This window comes from Symphalangus syndactylus, chromosome 8 (genome assembly GCF_028878055.3).
Source record: "Symphalangus syndactylus isolate Jambi chromosome 8, NHGRI_mSymSyn1-v2.1_pri, whole genome shotgun sequence".
In the NCBI taxonomy this organism is placed as follows: domain Eukaryota; kingdom Metazoa; phylum Chordata; class Mammalia; order Primates; family Hylobatidae; genus Symphalangus; species Symphalangus syndactylus.
In genome coordinates this window covers 143,599,543-143,615,908 of record NC_072430.2, presented here as the reverse complement: position 1 = coordinate 143,615,908, position 16,366 = coordinate 143,599,543, and the positions used below count along the sequence as shown (strand labels likewise).

At 54.1% G+C, this 16,366-nt stretch overlaps 1 protein-coding gene across 29 annotated transcripts in view; it reads left to right on the top strand.

Moving 5' to 3' along the window:
* Positions 1-16,366, top strand: part of HDAC4 (histone deacetylase 4) — a 353,093-nt gene that overhangs the window by 315,979 nt on the left and 20,748 nt on the right. For all 29 annotated transcript variants that reach the window (XM_055291146.2, XM_063645833.1, XM_055291150.2 and 26 more), the window contains 4 exons: positions 1,784-1,871; positions 3,812-3,931; positions 4,840-4,937; positions 16,112-16,230. In XM_055291146.2, the coding sequence (XP_055147121.1) occupies positions 1,784-1,871; positions 3,812-3,931; positions 4,840-4,937; positions 16,112-16,230 (425 nt within the window). The remainder of the gene's footprint in view (positions 1-1,783; positions 1,872-3,811; positions 3,932-4,839; positions 4,938-16,111; positions 16,231-16,366) is intronic.

Below are 16,366 nucleotides of genomic sequence, written 5' to 3'. Positions count from 1 at the left end.
CTATGTGGGGCATGTACGTGTGTAGGGCGCGTTGCATAGTGTATGTGTGTGTCTGTTATCTGTGGGGGGTGTGTCTGTGTGGGGTGTGTGTGTGTCTCTGTGTGTGGGGTGTGTGTGTCTCTGTGGGGTGTGTCTGTGGTGTGTGGTGTGTGTATCTGTGTGGGGGGGGTGTGTGTCTCTGTGGGGTGTGTGTGTCTCTGTGGTGTGTGTCTGTGGGGGTGTGTGTGTGGAGTGTGTGTCTGTGTGGGGTGTGTGTATGTCTTTCTGGGGTGTGTCTGTGTGGGGGGTGTGTCTGTGGTGTGTGTGTCTGTGTGGGGTGTGTGTGTGTCTCTGTCTATGGTGTGTGTGTCTGTGTGGGGTGTGTGTGTGTCTCTGTGGGGTGTGTGTCTGTGTGGGGTGTGTGTGTGTCTCTGGTGTGTCTGTGTGGGGTGTGTGTCTCTGTGGTGTGTGTGTCTGTGTGGGGTGTTTGTGTGTCTCTCTGGGGTGTGTCTGTGGGGGGTGTGTGTGTGGGGTGTTTGTGTGTCTCTCTGGGGTGTGTCTGGGGTGTGTGTGTGTCTCTGTGGTGTGTCTGTGTGTCTCTGGAGTGTGTGTCTGTGTGGGGTGTGTGTCTCTGTGGTGTATGTGTCTGTGTGGGGTGTGTGTGTTTCTCTGTCTGTGATGTGTCTGTGTGGGCTGTGTGTGTGTCTCTGTGTGTGGTGTGTGTCTGTGTGGGGTGTGTGTGTGTGTCTCTGGGGTGTGTGTCTGTGTGGGGTGTGTGTGTGTCTCTGTGGTGTGTCTGTGGGGTGTGTCTGTGGTGTGTGTGTCTGTGGGGTGTGTCTGTGGTGTGTGTGTCTGTGTGGGGTGTGTGGGGGGTGTGTGTGTGTCTCTGTGGTGTATGTGTGTGGGGTGTGTGTGTGTGTCTGTGTTGGGGGGGGTGTGTGTGTCTCTGGTGTATGTGTATGTGTGTGTCTCTGTGGGGTGTGTGTCTGTGTGGTGTGTGTGTGGTGTATGTGTCTGTGGGGTGTGTGTGTGTGTCTGTGGGGTGTGTGTGTGTGTCTGGTGTGTGTGTGTGTCTCTGTGGTGTGTCTGTGTGGGGTGTGTGTGTCTCTGGTGTGTGTCTGTGCGGGGTGTGTGTCTCTGTCTGTGGGGTGTGTGTCTGTGTGGGGTGTGTGTGTGTCTCTGTGGTGTATGTGTCTGTGTGGGGTGTGTGTGTCTCTGGGGTGTCTGTGTGGGGTGTGTGTGTGTCTGTGGTGTATGTGTGGGGTGCGTGTGTGTGTCTCTGTCTGTGGGGTGTGTGTGGGGGGTGTGTGTGTCTCTGTGGGGTGTGTGTGTGTCTCTGTGGGGTGTGTGTCTGTGTGGGGTGTGTGTGTGTCTCTGTCTGTGGTGTGTGTGTCTGTGTGGGGTGTGTGTCTCTGTGGGGTGTGTGTGTGTGTCTCTGGCTGTGGGGTGTGTGTGTGGGGTGTGTGTGTCTCTGTCTGTGGGGTGTGTGTCCGTGTCAGTTAGCCGACCCTATGGCATCAGCTGAGATTCCCCAGTGGCTTGTTCGGGAGCTGTGTGTGTGTGTGTGTGTGTGTGTGTACGCGCGCATGTGAGTGTGTCTGCGTGTGGGGTGTGTACGTGTCTCTCTGTTAGCCGATTCTCCGGCATCACTGAGGGTTCCCTGCAGCGTAGGCATATTCAGGAGCTGTGCACTCACGGAGACCTCTTAGGTCTGTGTGGACCCCGAGTGGCTCTCTGGCGGGCTGTGGACAAACTGGCCACTGCCCACCTGCGCTTCGTCTCCAGCGTCAGTTCTCTCCCGCAGGGGCTTTTGCTACTTCAATTCCGTGGCCGTGGCAGCCAAGCTTCTGCAGCAGAGGTTGAACGTGAGCAAGATCCTCATTGTGGACTGGGTAAGCAGAGCCGCCTCCGCCAGCGCAGCTCAGGTTGCTCCTGTGCTGTCCCCGAGCAGACAGCAGCATGTGGACAGAGGAGCTGGGCTCTTGGATGTGGGAAGCTTAGGTTTCTGGAAACGGCCTCAAAGATGCGGAGAAGTAAAGCCCCAAACCTGCTACAAGTCATTGTACAGCTTCCGTCAGCCGACCCTGGCGAATGGGGTCCTGGCGTGTCTAGAAATGTGCGTGTGGGTGGGGGCAGCGGCCAGGGCCACCCTCGGTGATATCTTGGAAGGCAGGCGTTGGGGAGGAGGCTGTGTCCACATCGACTTTGTGCGTGTGGCCTGGGAGCCTGGGAGGACCCTCACCCTGGCCGAAGGCGGCACTCTGCTTCTCAGTGAAACCCGTGCCTTCCTGCTGCTGTGTGGGCACCTAGTCCTGCTGGGATGGGGGGTGCCACTGCCCCCAAAAGAGTCATCTCTTTTTAAATAATGCTATATGATGTCCGAATCTGAATTCCACGAATAGGTATACTCATTCCTGTACCGGAAATTAATATTCAAGATGTTCATCTTATTACTCTTTTTAAAGCCAGATATATACATATTTAGTGTTCTCTTTGGTATTTATGATTTATTTCCTAATTTTTAAGGGAAAAAAGCAGGCCCTGTCAGGTAGGGTTATGATTTGAATTGGAGAAGTCCTTCTGAGTTTGGGTAAAGAAACAACGTGGCACAGCCAGGACGGCCAGGCAGCCCCCAGGCGGCCGTGCTTTTCGGAGAGGCAGGTCAGGGGATGCGGCAGAGCAGCGGGTCCCCCACACCCAAGACCTGCGAGCCGGGACCCCTCCCTCAGCTCCTGCTAAGGAGAAGGTAGGAGTGCCTGGGAAGATAGCAGTGTGAGGCCGCTGACGGCTAAAGCCTGGGGACCCATCCCCAACAGAGTGAAGCGCTAGGACACGCAGACAGGCTGCGTAGACCCCGTGTGGCATGCTCCCTGCGCGCTGAGCTGTGATATTGCCCATGTACACGCCACGCAGACAGGGTCATCTCAGTGTGAAGCCACGCTTCGGGAAAGCCTCCATGTGCGTCTTCACAGCGATTACCTACTCTGTGGGATGGAAGGTTCTTGTCCATCGCTCCTCACCTGTAGCTGCCCTTCCACCTTTTCTGTGATGAGCACAGATAACGGAGCAGCAAGTTCTCGTGCTGGGAACATCAGGGCTGCGTGCTGTCTTCTCAGGCACACAGCTGTTCTCAGCAGGGCCACCCCCTCACCCGCCCATCCTGGTGACCACCTGTCCTGTGGCCCAGGCAGAACAGCCATGGTCAGTAAAGCCCCAGGCTGCCTGTCATGTTGCTCTGTGGTGCATTTGACCTGTGGGTTTTGTGATTAAGAAACGGGGCTTGCCATTTGGGCACAGGGGCCGGGACCCCGTACCGTGTTTGCCTGTCACTCACGGACATCTGGGACTTGTCTCCTGCCGAACCCCCTGCCTGGGATGGGATTAGCACCGCCATGTGCCTGCAAGCGGGCAGGCCACAGCCAGTGACCTCCTTCCCGACAGAGGCTGAGGAAGTGGCTCACTTGTCAGAGACACGGCAGGTATAGGAAATTGATCAGATGGCTTCCTTTGGGAAATGGTGGTCTCTAGGCCTGGCTGAACTCCAGCCCAGTCCGCTGCTGGAGTCAGGATTGTGCCATGGCGCTAAGGGCGAGGGAAACAGCGCTGCACACACGAACATTGGCCCTTAGAACCCCTGCGACCCTGCCCACGAAGCCCTGACCCACACAGCCCCAGAATTGCACCTGCCGGGTACAGGCGCAGCTGGAGGGTAGTGTCATTCCCGAGCAGGAGCCATTGTCATTAAGCACAGCTGGGGTTGGGGACGGCCCTGAGGGGAGGCCACCCTCCAACACCTGCCTCAGCCCTGAGGTGGTTGTCCCTGCTCTTTAAGGACGTGCACCATGGAAACGGGACCCAGCAGGCTTTCTACAGCGACCCCAGCGTCCTGTACATGTCCCTTCACCGCTACGACGATGGGAACTTCTTCCCAGGCAGCGGGGCTCCTGACGAGGTAGGTGGGGTGTGTAAGGGCCTCTGGGGGGAAGGGGGCTGCGGGGAGCCGCTGTGGGGGCACGGGGCAGACAATCCACAGCTGCCCGGCAGCAGCGAGTGAGGCCTTCGTGCTCACTTAAGCCCAGACAGTAACTTCAGTCAGACGTCAGCCTGCATCATGTCGCCTGTGCACAGGTGGCCTGTGTTTTGTCTGAAGTACAAATGAGAGGCTGGATATCGTTTCTGGTTCCCATCCAGGCAGACTGAGGTGTTTGTGAAGGAGGAGGTGTGTGGTGCCCGTTTTCCTCCGGGTAGGGCCCAGGCCACTGTCTTCCACAGGGCACCCTCCAGCAGGGGGCTCTGTCCACTGTCCTTTGCCCGGCGCGGGGCTGCATGGCGGCCCCAGGAACGGCAGGCCCAGCGGCTCCTTGACAACGCCCCACGTCCCCATTCAGAGCCTGCCCACTCTGAACAGAGGCCCCAATAGCAGGGCTTTCATCCAGGGAAGACGCTCCGTCTGTCTCTGGATCTTACTTTTTTGGAGGAAGTAGAAAATGACAGGCTTATCGGAGACACTTTCTGCGCAGAGAGACCCAGGTCTGATTCCCTGATGTAACACACGGCATGCAACACAGGGCAGCAGGTCCGCAGAAATGTCAGTGCAGGGCCTTGGTGTGCCAAGGGCAGGGTTGGCGAGAGCCTGCAGCAGCCGGGAAAAGGGCCCCCTTGCTGATGTCAGTGCACCCATGTCAGTGGGACCCCTTCATGCACGTCTTAATGAATATGCACCAGGAGATCAGGACACATGGGCTCTCCCCAGGGGCCCACCAAGGCCGAGCCCATCCCGGTGCCACCTGCATCAGGCGTTCCTGTCAGACAGGTCCCACTCGGGGCCTATGATTTGTGTTTCTCTCCTTCTGGACACAGGTGGGCACAGGGCCCGGCGTGGGTTTCAACGTCAACATGGCTTTCACCGGCGGCCTGGACCCCCCCATGGGAGACGCTGAGTACTTGGCGGCCTTCAGGTGAGCCTCCCAGCTTCACATGACACCTGAAGTAGCAGCTTTTCCTCTATGCACACATTCCAGGAAGCACTTGTTGGAAATGAGTGTATCTGAAACTGGTCTGTGACTGAACGGGGCTGCGGGGGCCTTAGGAGCTGTCTCAGTTCATTCTTCAGTGCCAAGCGTGGAATCTTGGAGGCTATCTTCTTACCATCAGCTCTCAGTGCTCCCGTTTGTGCATGAAATAAAACCAGGAGCTCACTCTGGGTCCCGATGGTGAGAGAGTGATGGAGACAGAGGCAGGGGCTTTTGTGCAGAGTGTTTTGTTCATGAGAAACGAAGGCAAAGATCTGCAGGGTCTCATGATCTCCTAATTCTTCCGCAAACCTCCTGCGATGCGATGTCCAATGGAAATAAGTATTTCTTCTTTATTTATTCCTAAAAATCAAGAGGCAATTGTCGCCCTTCCTCCCATTTCCTTCGTGTGACTCTGACCCTTCAGAATTTAGCTGCAGGGCACTGTTTAGAGACGCAGTGTTTGCTTTTGTCATCAAGTGGTTCCTTCTCCTTTGATCTAGGCCAGATTGGAGTCATTCCTGTGACCCAAAATGGGCTGCTGAGCAGCGCAGGTTTTCTTGTCATCATTTTAAAATGGCTGCTTAACTGCAGTGGTGGAGTGATGGGGCTCCAGGGGAGCAGCCCACAGCCCACATCGGTTCCCAGAGCCACATGGGGAGAAGGGTTTTATTAGCGTGGCTGAGCCTGACAGATCGTGTCTCTGTTAGAAAACACTGTCAATATGGTATCAAAGCCCCGTATAGTTTTCACCGTTTTTCTCTTTCTCTAACTCCATGGTCTTGTCCTGATTTACATACATATAAAACACATGTGTGCAGACGTGTCTTTGTGACGCGTGTGCGTGTGTCGGTGTATGGATGTGAGTGCACGTCTTCATATGTGCGTGTCCACCTGCCTGTGTGTGTGTGTGTGTCTCTGTGGGTTGGTGTTCATCTGTGTGCCTGTTTCTCGGCGCTTGTGCAGGTGTCTACAGCCACGTGCATGTCTGCAGGTGTGTGTCCATGCCTATGTGCGTTACACACGTCTGTCTGGGTGTGGATGCATGTCTGTGTGCATGCAGTGTGCGTGTGTGTGTGCATATCTCTGAGGACACACCCATGTGCTTGTGTGTCTTTGCATGCATGTATCTGTGTGTGTATATCTGTGTGCACATCTGGGTATGAGTATACACACGTGTGCCTGTGTGTCTTTGCATGCACATGTCTGTGTGTATATCTCTGTGTGCATGTGCATGAGTACACACACGTGTGCTTGTGTATCTTTGCATGCACATGTCTTTATGTGCACCTGAGTATGCACATCTCTGGCAGGTGAGGCCCTGCTCAAGGACACATCTGTAAATGTCTTGTGTGGACTCTACCACATGCTTTCTGGGGACGGTGAATAAGTCACAAGACCCCTCTCAGTGTCTGCTCACTCTTCTCTAAGTGGGGTCCATTGCCTTCCTTGGAAAGGTTGTTGAGATCTGGTGACATAAAGGCCTGGCCGAGGACACGTGGGGCCCCCTTCCCCAGGCACTCAGTGGTTCCCAGAAGGAACAGACCCTGTCTGACGGAGCCCAGGCTGCTTGGCTGCTCCAGCAGTGAGGCCGGGCTGTGCAGGTGGGAGTTCATCAGCTCCTCAGTGGACCTGCTCTGATCCGTACGTGAACCACTCTTCCCCTGATCTCATCGGTTTGATTTTGATGTTTCTTCTTGCTCTTGATCAGATTTAATGTAATGTTGACAGTTGCCTTGCCTAATTTAAGAGAGAAGGACTTCCGCCAATGCGTATCATTTTCATCCGAAAATGAGTTCATATGAAATCGGACCTCTGGCATGGGCGTGTCACTGTCTGCTCATGGAATGCGCTCCCGTTGCCCCTCACTTGGTTGTCGCCCCAGAGAACTGGCCCCCCTTGGAGGCTTCTCTGAAAGTAAAGTCTCTGGCCACCATGAGAGGTGTAGATGCTGCCTGGTCGACTTCCTGCCTGAGTGAACACTGGTGCCGCCGGGGAACCCAGGGCCCGCTGTGGCCAAATTCCCGTGCAGAGAGAGAAGGCAGGGCTTTCCTGGTAGGTGGAGAGAAAGGAGTGGTGCCCCCTTTCAGGTCAGTGGTCCCAGGCTAGGTTTTGATGGAGCCACCCTCACCCCATGGGCGTTTCTCAGTGGTGCCTTCAGCTCTTGGGTCCTGGGGTGAAACCCTCACCCCGTGGCATCCCTGCTGGTGGGCAAGCCCAGGCCCAAAGCAGCAATGGGCATCTGCCATCAGGGTCACTCCCCCTCCGCAGGCCCCGGCCGGCCCAGCCAGCCTTTACGATGAACGTACCTTTCTGAGTTGCTCTTGGCATGTGCTTTAATCTCCTGCCAAGTGCGTCCGTGATAATACCTTATCAAGTGAACTTTTTAAAGCTTAAATAGCATCTTTGAAAAGGAAAATTGTTTCAGGGGTTTTTTTTTTATTGATTTTAATGTAAAATAGCACTTTGAAGTTTACAATTTATGGTTCCCTGGGCATCCGACGATGGGGAAGAAGGGTCAGAGATTGGTTTTCCCTTTCTTCTGCTCTTCGCTCCCACTGGGGCCCCCAGGGACAATGCATGCCTTCCAGGCAGCACCTTGTCATTCAGACCCGTTGCCCGCCACGTTGCATTTTCAGGGGATCAAGCATAAGACGAAGAAAAGATAAGAAAATTGCCCCTAATGAAATCCAGAAGCAGCCGGCACTTTCTCCTCAGGCCCAGAGACTCGTAGGGGAAAGGCAACCTTAATTCAAACCAGTCCCGGTGCCAGACGCGGCTTTGAAGTTGCTGAGTAAAGTCTGAGCCGCTGGGGGCAGGGGCTCGTAGAGAGATGATGATGACGATGAAAATGGTGCTCCGTAACCCGTCCCTCACCTGTGCGCGGGGACACGGGGACTCTTCCGTCAGGGACGAGCACCACATCCAGATGCCCGTGGTTGGTAGCTTAGATTCCACTGTGATATTACGAAGTTTATCAAAGATGTCTCTGAAACTGGATCTTCTCAAGCAATAACTGTAATAGCTTCACGAATTGGCGTTAGCCTTGAAATTGAGCAACTGGGCAAAGCCATTTCACTTTCCCCAACCTTTCAACTGAGACGGGAAGGCTGAGACTCTTGAATGTTTGTTCCTTCCATAAGCTGTGTTGCTGCTGTTGCTGTGTTGCTTTTATAGACAGGTGTGTTTTAGGAATCCCGGCATCTAATGTCTGCTGTTTTCACCATTGCCGAGTGGCACCCGCTGCACTCAACATGCTGGTCCCTGGGTTCCTTGCCTGAGGAAGTCAAGGTTATGAAGAGGTTTCGTACAGACCATGCCACCTTCTTTTCTAAAAGCAATTATGTCTCTTTAAGTGCATCCAAGTATTTTCCTATGTAGAAATTTATCTGAGAAGCAAAAAGAGGCAAAAGCATACAAGCTACAGCCTCAGAGCTGAGAGAGCTCGTCCTGCACCAGCCTTCACTGCGCCTGCGAGGCCGGCCCTGTGAGATGCGAACAGTGGGGTCAGCACAGTGCCTTCCCTGGAGGATAGCGGGGGACTGGGAGGACAAGCTCTAGGCAGGCCCGGTAAGACCTCAGGGGACCTGCCCACCTGGGGGGCCAAGGAAGTTTCTGGAGGAGGCAAGCCCCCAGCTGAGTCCTGGAGGAACGAGCCTGGCACGGGACATTATGGGAGAAGGGCCTTCCCGAGGGAACAGAGCATGATGGCGCAAACCCACTCGCCTGGGCTGCATCCACGGAGCCAGACCTCGGTCCTGATGGCAGGGGCTCTGTCAGGGCCTCTGACTGTGGAATGAAGCATCACGACCAGCTCTGCATGTTGGACAGGCCCATCTTGTGGCAGCTTAGGTGACAGACTTGGACCTGGCAAAGAGCATTCCAGGGTAGGATCTGGGGGCCAGTGGACAAGCCCAGAAAACAGCGGCAGAGATCGGGACAGGGCCACAGGCTGGAGAGGTGGGGCCATCTCAAAGAGGTTGAAGTGAGTTAGGATCGAGGGGAGTAGGAGCTGATTTTGGGGGAGAGGGCACTTGGCAAGGTCTCGAGGTACTGGCTTGGAGGAGGCTGAGGGGTGCTGGGCAGAGACCCAGCGGGAGAAGGTTCGGGTGGGGGCGGATGAGGGTTCAGTGGGGACGCTTTTGCTTCATTCGATTTTCAGGAAAAAGTGAGAAAGTGTCCAACCAAGTGGGTGGTTGGGAGCATCCCCACCTGGAGGCCCCTTAGTAGGGAGAGCCAGTGAGGGGCCGGTTTGTGTGCACGATGCCCCAGGGCATTTATTGGGGCAGAACAGCAGCCAGAGACGCAAGCATGGCGTGCCAGCCCTGAGCCCAGTTCCCACGGAGTCCCCAGAGGCTTGCCGGCTGTGGGTGGCCGCAGGACTGCTGCCTGTTGGCCCCATAAGCTCGGTTTGCTCTGAGGCTTGTGTTGACGGAGGGTGTGGTGAGTTTTGTTTAGGGTCCTAGTAGGGGAGTGAACTGGAAGGTCATTTCTTTCCAGATGTTGAAACCCATCTGTTAAGTGAATTATTGCATTTAGATGCAGTTGTGGCTTTTGAGGATGGTATGTACAGGCCATGATTTGATGGTATGCGGTGGTTTAGAGCTAGACGTGCCCCGTGACACAGCTCCTTGCGCAGAGCACAGCTGGGAGGCTGCACAAGCGATGGCCCTTCGAGGAAGCAGAGTGGCCGGCACCCTGCCTGCTGTCCCGGTCCAGCTCTGTTCCCCTGGGAAGCCAAGGGGCATGGCCAACACCCACCTGCTGTTCCAACCCAACCCTGCTATCCCAGCCGAGCTCTGTTCCCCTGGGAAGCCGAGGGGAGTGGCCGGCACCCGCCTGCTATCCTGGCCTAGCTCTGTTCCCCTGGGAAGCCGAGGAGAGTGGCCGGCACCCCGCCTGCTGTCCCAACCCAGCTCTGTCCCCCTGGGAAGCCGAGGGGAGATGTCCTCTTCAGGCTGCAGGTGCAAGTAGGCTGATGACCGAGTGAAGGGTACAGTGCTGTGTCGGTAGCGAAGGCGCCAGAGAAGCCACATTGAGACCACGGGAAGGGGATGTGTAGCGCCCCGCGGCTTCACATGGGACCTCCCTAAATGCAGAGGCCACCACGAGGAGAAGCCGCTCTCTCCCCTTAGCACCACGCTCCCCTCTGTACACGCCTCACGGGCCCAGGCACCTTCTGGGCACCACAGTCCTGGCTTCCCTGGGCTTGCCGGCCCCGGGGGTGCACCTTACAGGCATTTGTACACCTTCTCTAAAGATCCCCTCTTTCCACCCATTTCTCCTGCCTCTTGAGCCGACGATCAGTGGACGATCAGTGGACAATCAGTGGACGATCAGTGGGCCTACTGCCTTGGGAAACTGCGAGCCCACCCCCTCTCTGCCCTCAGGTTGCCCCAAGAAAGGCCAAAAGTGACCTCATGGAAATACTCTCCTCAAAGTGATGGCTTGAGAGGCCCATGGCAAACATCCCAATCCTATTTTTTTAGAGACTGAGTTCTTTTTTTTTGTTTTTGTTTTTGTTTTTGTTTTTTGAGACGGAGTCTCGTTCTGTCGCCCAGGCTGGAGTGCAGTGGCACGATCTCGGCTCAACTGCAAGCTCTGCCTCCCGGGTTCATGCCATTCTCCTGCCTCAGCCTCCCAAGTAGCTGGGACTACAGGCGCCCACCACCATGCCCAGCTAACTTTTTGTATTTTTTAGTAGAGACGGGGTTTCACCGTGTTAGCCAGGATGGTCTGGATCTCCTGCCCTCGTGATCCATCTGCCTCGGCCTCCCAAAGTGCTGGGATTACAGGCATGAGCCACCGCGCCCGGCCAAGACTGAGTTCTTTATTAAAAGTTTAATTCTCGGAATAAAATGTGAGTCCAGTTTCCCATTTTTTGCAGCATCTATTAAACAGGGACATTCCTTCAGCTTCCTCTTGTAGGAGGATCGTGGAGGGTAAGCACAGCCCTGAAGGCACAGGGAGTGCCATGCTCAGCTTCCTTTTTACAGGCAAAGAAGTCATGTCCCATGGAGGAGAAGGGACGTTTCTTAGTCGTACCACAAACGGGTGCTGAAGGCTCACTCATGCACCTCACGTTCTGACCTTCTTATGTCTAGCAGGTATTTGGGATCACAACCTAGAGGGTGTTAAGCCCAGTAAAATGAAAATGAGTGTGTGGGCACGTGCATCCGACTGTGCCCCACGCAGCCTCACGCGTGGCCAACGTGCCAGGGCCCACCAGCCTGGGCTCATCTTTCACATTTTGTTTTGATTGGCTTTGAGGCAACGCCACACACCAAGCCTAGACACCAGAGACTCTCTTGGTATGAACTTCATTTAACGGCGGTTTTCACAGGACGTCCTTTTGGAGGGGGATTAGAGGTAAAATAGCTCAGCAGCACTTCAAAGCGGGGGGAAGTAAAGCCTCCACATGCACTCGCTGCAAAGTAGCAGTCAGAGTGCCTCGTGCAGGACACGGCGTCCACACAAAAAGCCTGTGGTTCTCATTGAAAAAGAAGTCTCGGCTTCAAAATCCACACCAGAAGCATGGCTGGAAATGTGTTTTTCTGTCCAAAGAAAAAGGTTTTATGACAAGAACTTTATTAAAATAATTAGAAGCGAGTCTCCTTGGGATGATGTGGACAGTTGAAAGCAGAGGGCGGCCCCCTCAGTCCTGCGGCCCGTTAGTCAGGTTGGTCAGAGCCATGGAGGAAGCCTCAGAATGTCAGTCAGAAAGGACTGTGGGGCTGGTGCCTTCCAGTGTCCAGGGCAGGGCCCTGGGTCCGGCAAGAGTCAAAGGACTCCTGGATTCCAAGGCATCCTCTCCATCCCACCACGGACTAGACTGATTTCTCCCCTCCCAGCTCTGCGGCAGGAGTGCCGACACCAACTCCGCGCATGGCTCTGAGGCCAGCGTGGTGTTTCCTGTGTTGTACACCATGTTTGCAAAATCGCCGTGCTTTGCGGTGGGGTCCCATAGGTGAGAAGAAACCTCTCACTCTGGGACCAGAATCACGCACTGAAGAATGTTACAGAAGCTGTATGGACAGGACCAGAACAGAGGTTTGGGCAACTCCAGCTGGTGGGCCAAGTCCTGCCGCCTGTGCTGTTGGCACAGTGTTACCAGAACACAGTGACACTCACACGCCGACACACTGTCTGTCGTATCTTGGACACCACAAGGGCAGCGTCACGTGGTCCTGACAGAGACTGTGTGGCCCACAGACTGAGCTCAGGTGCCTCCTATCAGACCTGTGGCAGGAAGCTCGCTGCCCTGGTCTAGATTCACGTTGTTTCTTCGGCCCCTACTGATGGCCCTCAGGGCACAGTTCCTGTGTCCTTGGAAAGCACTTTCTACAGCTGCTGCAGAGGCAGTTCTAGGGGAAATTGTGTGGACTGGCTCTCTTCAGAAGAAAGAACAGAAGCAGACTGCTCAGAAGCCACCCAGGGTCTCCTGTGACTCCCATCTGAGTTCCAGAAGTGAGTTTCTTGGCGGGTGAAGTGCCTAGGTGTGGAGTTGACGCATGTTTGGAGGGCAGAGTTTGTCAGCACTGACTTGAGCAGACTGAAGCCACACAGTCCCGCACATGGCTCTTCTCCCATCTGATCTCGCTCATGGGACGCGGGGCACCGGGATCAGGCACCGCGTGCTCCCGACATTAAGATGGGCCCTCCCGCTGCCTCAGCATCCTGACGGGACTCATGACCGCTGGCCCTCTAGAGAGCAGCCCGCGGGATCTTCACCTGGTATTTAAGCTCTTGGGGGTTGTGTCGCCTCCACCACCAGAAATCAGAGGAACTTTTCAGTAAGATTCGGATCTGCGGTCATCCCCGAAAAGGGGTCACATTGAATTTTCAGCATTTTTGTTTCTTCTGGTCAAAGCTGATACTTTCACTGACATCGGTGGGGAATTTCATTTTGTAATAAAAGCTGAATGAAAAAGTTTTAGGGCCAGCCCTGCTGCCATCTGCCATGATGTTTCTGGAAGGTCCTTGGTGGTGGGAAGGGACACTGGGCCCGGTGAGTGCATTTCTGGCTGCCCCCAGGGAGGGGCCTCTGAAAATCCATATGAAGGGAGGCGCCCATCGGGTGATGCATTTGGCCCACACGCGTGTGCTGGGGAGGCCGTAGGGACACAGAAGTGTGCTTCGGTGCGGGGCAGGCTGGGCTGAGCAGCTCCAGGAAGTAGGCGGTGGTGAAACCCTAAAACATGGACCTTCTCCCGCAAGGGCTTGTTGGGGGGTCCCCCAGAGCTCACAGCACAAGTGGGAATCGTGCAAACTAGGCTTCATGGTGTAAATATCAGGAGACTTTTAAAAGTTCATAGAAAATGCATATTTTGAAAAAACCTGTGCATGGGTTTCAAAATGTTTCTGCACCAAAATAAATTCGCACTAACATGTTATATCTGGTCAGGATCTAGTTTGAGGCACTAAGGATAAAACATCCGTTTGAAAAGAGCCCTTCTCAGAGCAACATGAATTCTGCTAAAATTGAAGCCAGAACAAACAGCAGGTTTACAGTGAAGCTTGGGTGGAGAGTGGTGAAATCATTGATACTTCATGAAAAGTTTATGGAGACAATGCCCCAAAGAAATCAGCAGTTTACAAATGGAGGACTCATTTTAAGAAGGAATGTGCAACGGTGTTGAAGATGAAGCCCACAGCTGCAGACCATCCACATCAATTTGTGAGGAAAAAATTCATCCAGTTCGTGCCCTAATTGTAGAGGACCCACAATTAACAGCAGAAGCAACAGTTGACACCATGGGCATCTCAACCGGCTCAGCTTACACAACTCCGCCTGGAAAATTAAAGTTGAGCAGCCTTTCCACTCAGTGGGCACCAAAACCACCACGTCCAGATCAGCTGCCAACAGGAGCAGAGCTTTTGGTGGAAATGTTCAACAGGTGGACTGAGGGTCCTGAGAGTCGTAACAGGAGATGGAGTATGGCTTTCCCAGGACCATCCTGAAGTCAAGGCACAACCACAGCACCAGCTACTGAGAGCCAGACGTGGCCCAGTCACAGCAGAAGCAGGCTGGTCAAGCAGGAGTAAAAGTCACGACAGCAGGTTTGGGGAATGCCCAAGGCATGTTGCCTGTTCTGGAGGACCAAAGAATGATAGATAACATCTGCTTATTGGGAGAGTGTTTCGAGAAAGTTCCTCAGCACTTTCACAGAAAATCACTGGGAGAGCTTCCCCCGAGTCTTTTTTTTTTTTATTTCTGAAGTGGAGTTTTGCTCTTATCAGCCAGGCTGGAGTGCAATGGCATGATCTTGACTCACTGCAACCTCTGCCTCCTGGGTTCAAGTGATTCTCTCGCCTCAGCCTCCCAAGTAGCTGGGATTATAGGTACGTGCCACCACGCCCAGCTAATTTTTGTATTTTTGTGGAGATGGGGTTTCACCATGTTGGCCAGGCTGGTCTCAAATTCCTGACCTCAGGTGATCCACCCACCTCAGCCTCCCAAAGTGCTGGGATTACCGGCGTAAGCCACCGTGCCCAGCACCCGTCCCTCCCCCGCCACCAAGAGTCCTTCTCCACAACAATGCTTCTGCTCACTCCTCATTAAACTAGGAAACCTTTGCAAGAGCTTTGAAGAGAAACCATTAGGCATCCACCTTCCAGTCCTGAGTTGGCTTCTTCTGGCTTCTTCTTGTTTCCTAATCTTAGAAAAACCTGTAAAGGGCACTTATTTTTCTTCATTTAATGTAAAAAAAAAAAAAGACTGCATTGACATGGTTAGATTCCCAGATTCCCAGGACGCTCAGTCCTTTTGGGAGGGACTAAATGGCTGCGGTCACCATTGCAAAAGTGTCTTGGACTTGATGGAGCTTGAGAAATAAAGTTTATATTTTTTATCTTTTAATTCAATTTTTCCACGAACTTTTTGAAGTCCCCTTTTTAAGGCTCCACTTCTGTTCCGCTGTCCTCACCTGCACAGGCTCCTTGCACCTGGGTCATCATTGCAGGAAGACACCAGACCACCTTTCTCATGAGGTCCTTGCTGTCCCCCAGGAAAGGGAGGCCATGATTCTGCTCCCCTCACCCACAGAGGGAGTGAAGGAGACTTTGAAAGTCAGTGGTGGTGATTAACTCAGAATCGAAGGCGGCAGCCTAAATGAGACACGAAACTGCTGAACTTCCCCACTCATGGAGAGCACACGCATGGATTCATAGCACACGCGTGGATTCATCGCACACGCGTGGATTCATCGCACACGCGTGGATTCATCGCACACGTGTGGATTCATAGCACATGCTGATAAGATCATGAGACTATAGACTGATAAGTTCTTTTGTGTTAAGGAGTGCTTTTTCCCCTTTCCAAATAGAATATTTTCCTTATTTCCCTAATATAATTTAAAGAATTTCTCAGTGGTTCTGTCTTTTCCAGTGAATTCTCTTACATTTGTCATCAGTTTTCCCTTTAAAGATTCTTAAGTGTCTTAATTGTGTTGTAATTCCCTTACACCTGTGTGTTCTAGGGTGAGCAAGGAACACGTGGGCTCCCCCAGCAGGGCTGGCAAGGGCTCTCGGCCCTCTCGGCTGCACGCAGTCACAGCACTAGGGGCAGTGGGTGACAGGACGTGTCTTCAGTGGGAGCCGTGGAAAGTGCATTGTCGCAGCAAGGGCAGCCTGATGGGGCGAGTGGAGCTGACCCAGTCTCAGAAGAGAGGATGGGCGGGAGGACCTGGCCTGGGAGGACCAGGACAGAGAGGACGGGGCAGGGCCAGGGAGGGTGGGCGTGGGGCCAGGGAGGGGTGTTAGTGGGACAGGGAGCTGGCTTCACTCCCCCAGGTTAATGCAGCTTGTGCCGTGGGGGTTACAGAAATATGCAGAAAACAGCATACCCAGGAACAGTGATGCTCTCACTGTCACTAAGCAAGTGTAGTGGGGCTTGCTGGCTTGCACTGTGAAGATGTGAAATGAGCCTGGATCACACGTGGCTTGATTCCCTTCTAATTAAGCGTGGTCGCCAGATTCCAGCCTGCTGTGTGGAGCCCTCAGCCCGCCAGTAGCCGAGGGGGTGCGGGGCAGGCATTATCAGTGTCAGAGGGAACGTTGGGGTTTTGTGACTGTCCCGTCCTCCTCTCAGCTGACCCAGTAACGCCTTCTGTCCTTTGCAGAACGGTGGTCATGCCGATCGCCAGCGAGTTTGCCCCGGACGTGGTGCTGGTGTCATCAGGCTTCGACGCCGTGGAGGGCCACCCCACGCCTCTCGGGGGCTACAACCTCTCTGCCAGATGTAAGTGGTTCTGTGCGTAACCGAGGAGCCAGCTCTGCTCATGTCCATGATCCGCTGTGTTCCGCGTGTCAGGTCTTTTAATAACGAGATAAGGAAAGGCACCTTTTTACTAATGACCAAGGTCCTGACCGTACTG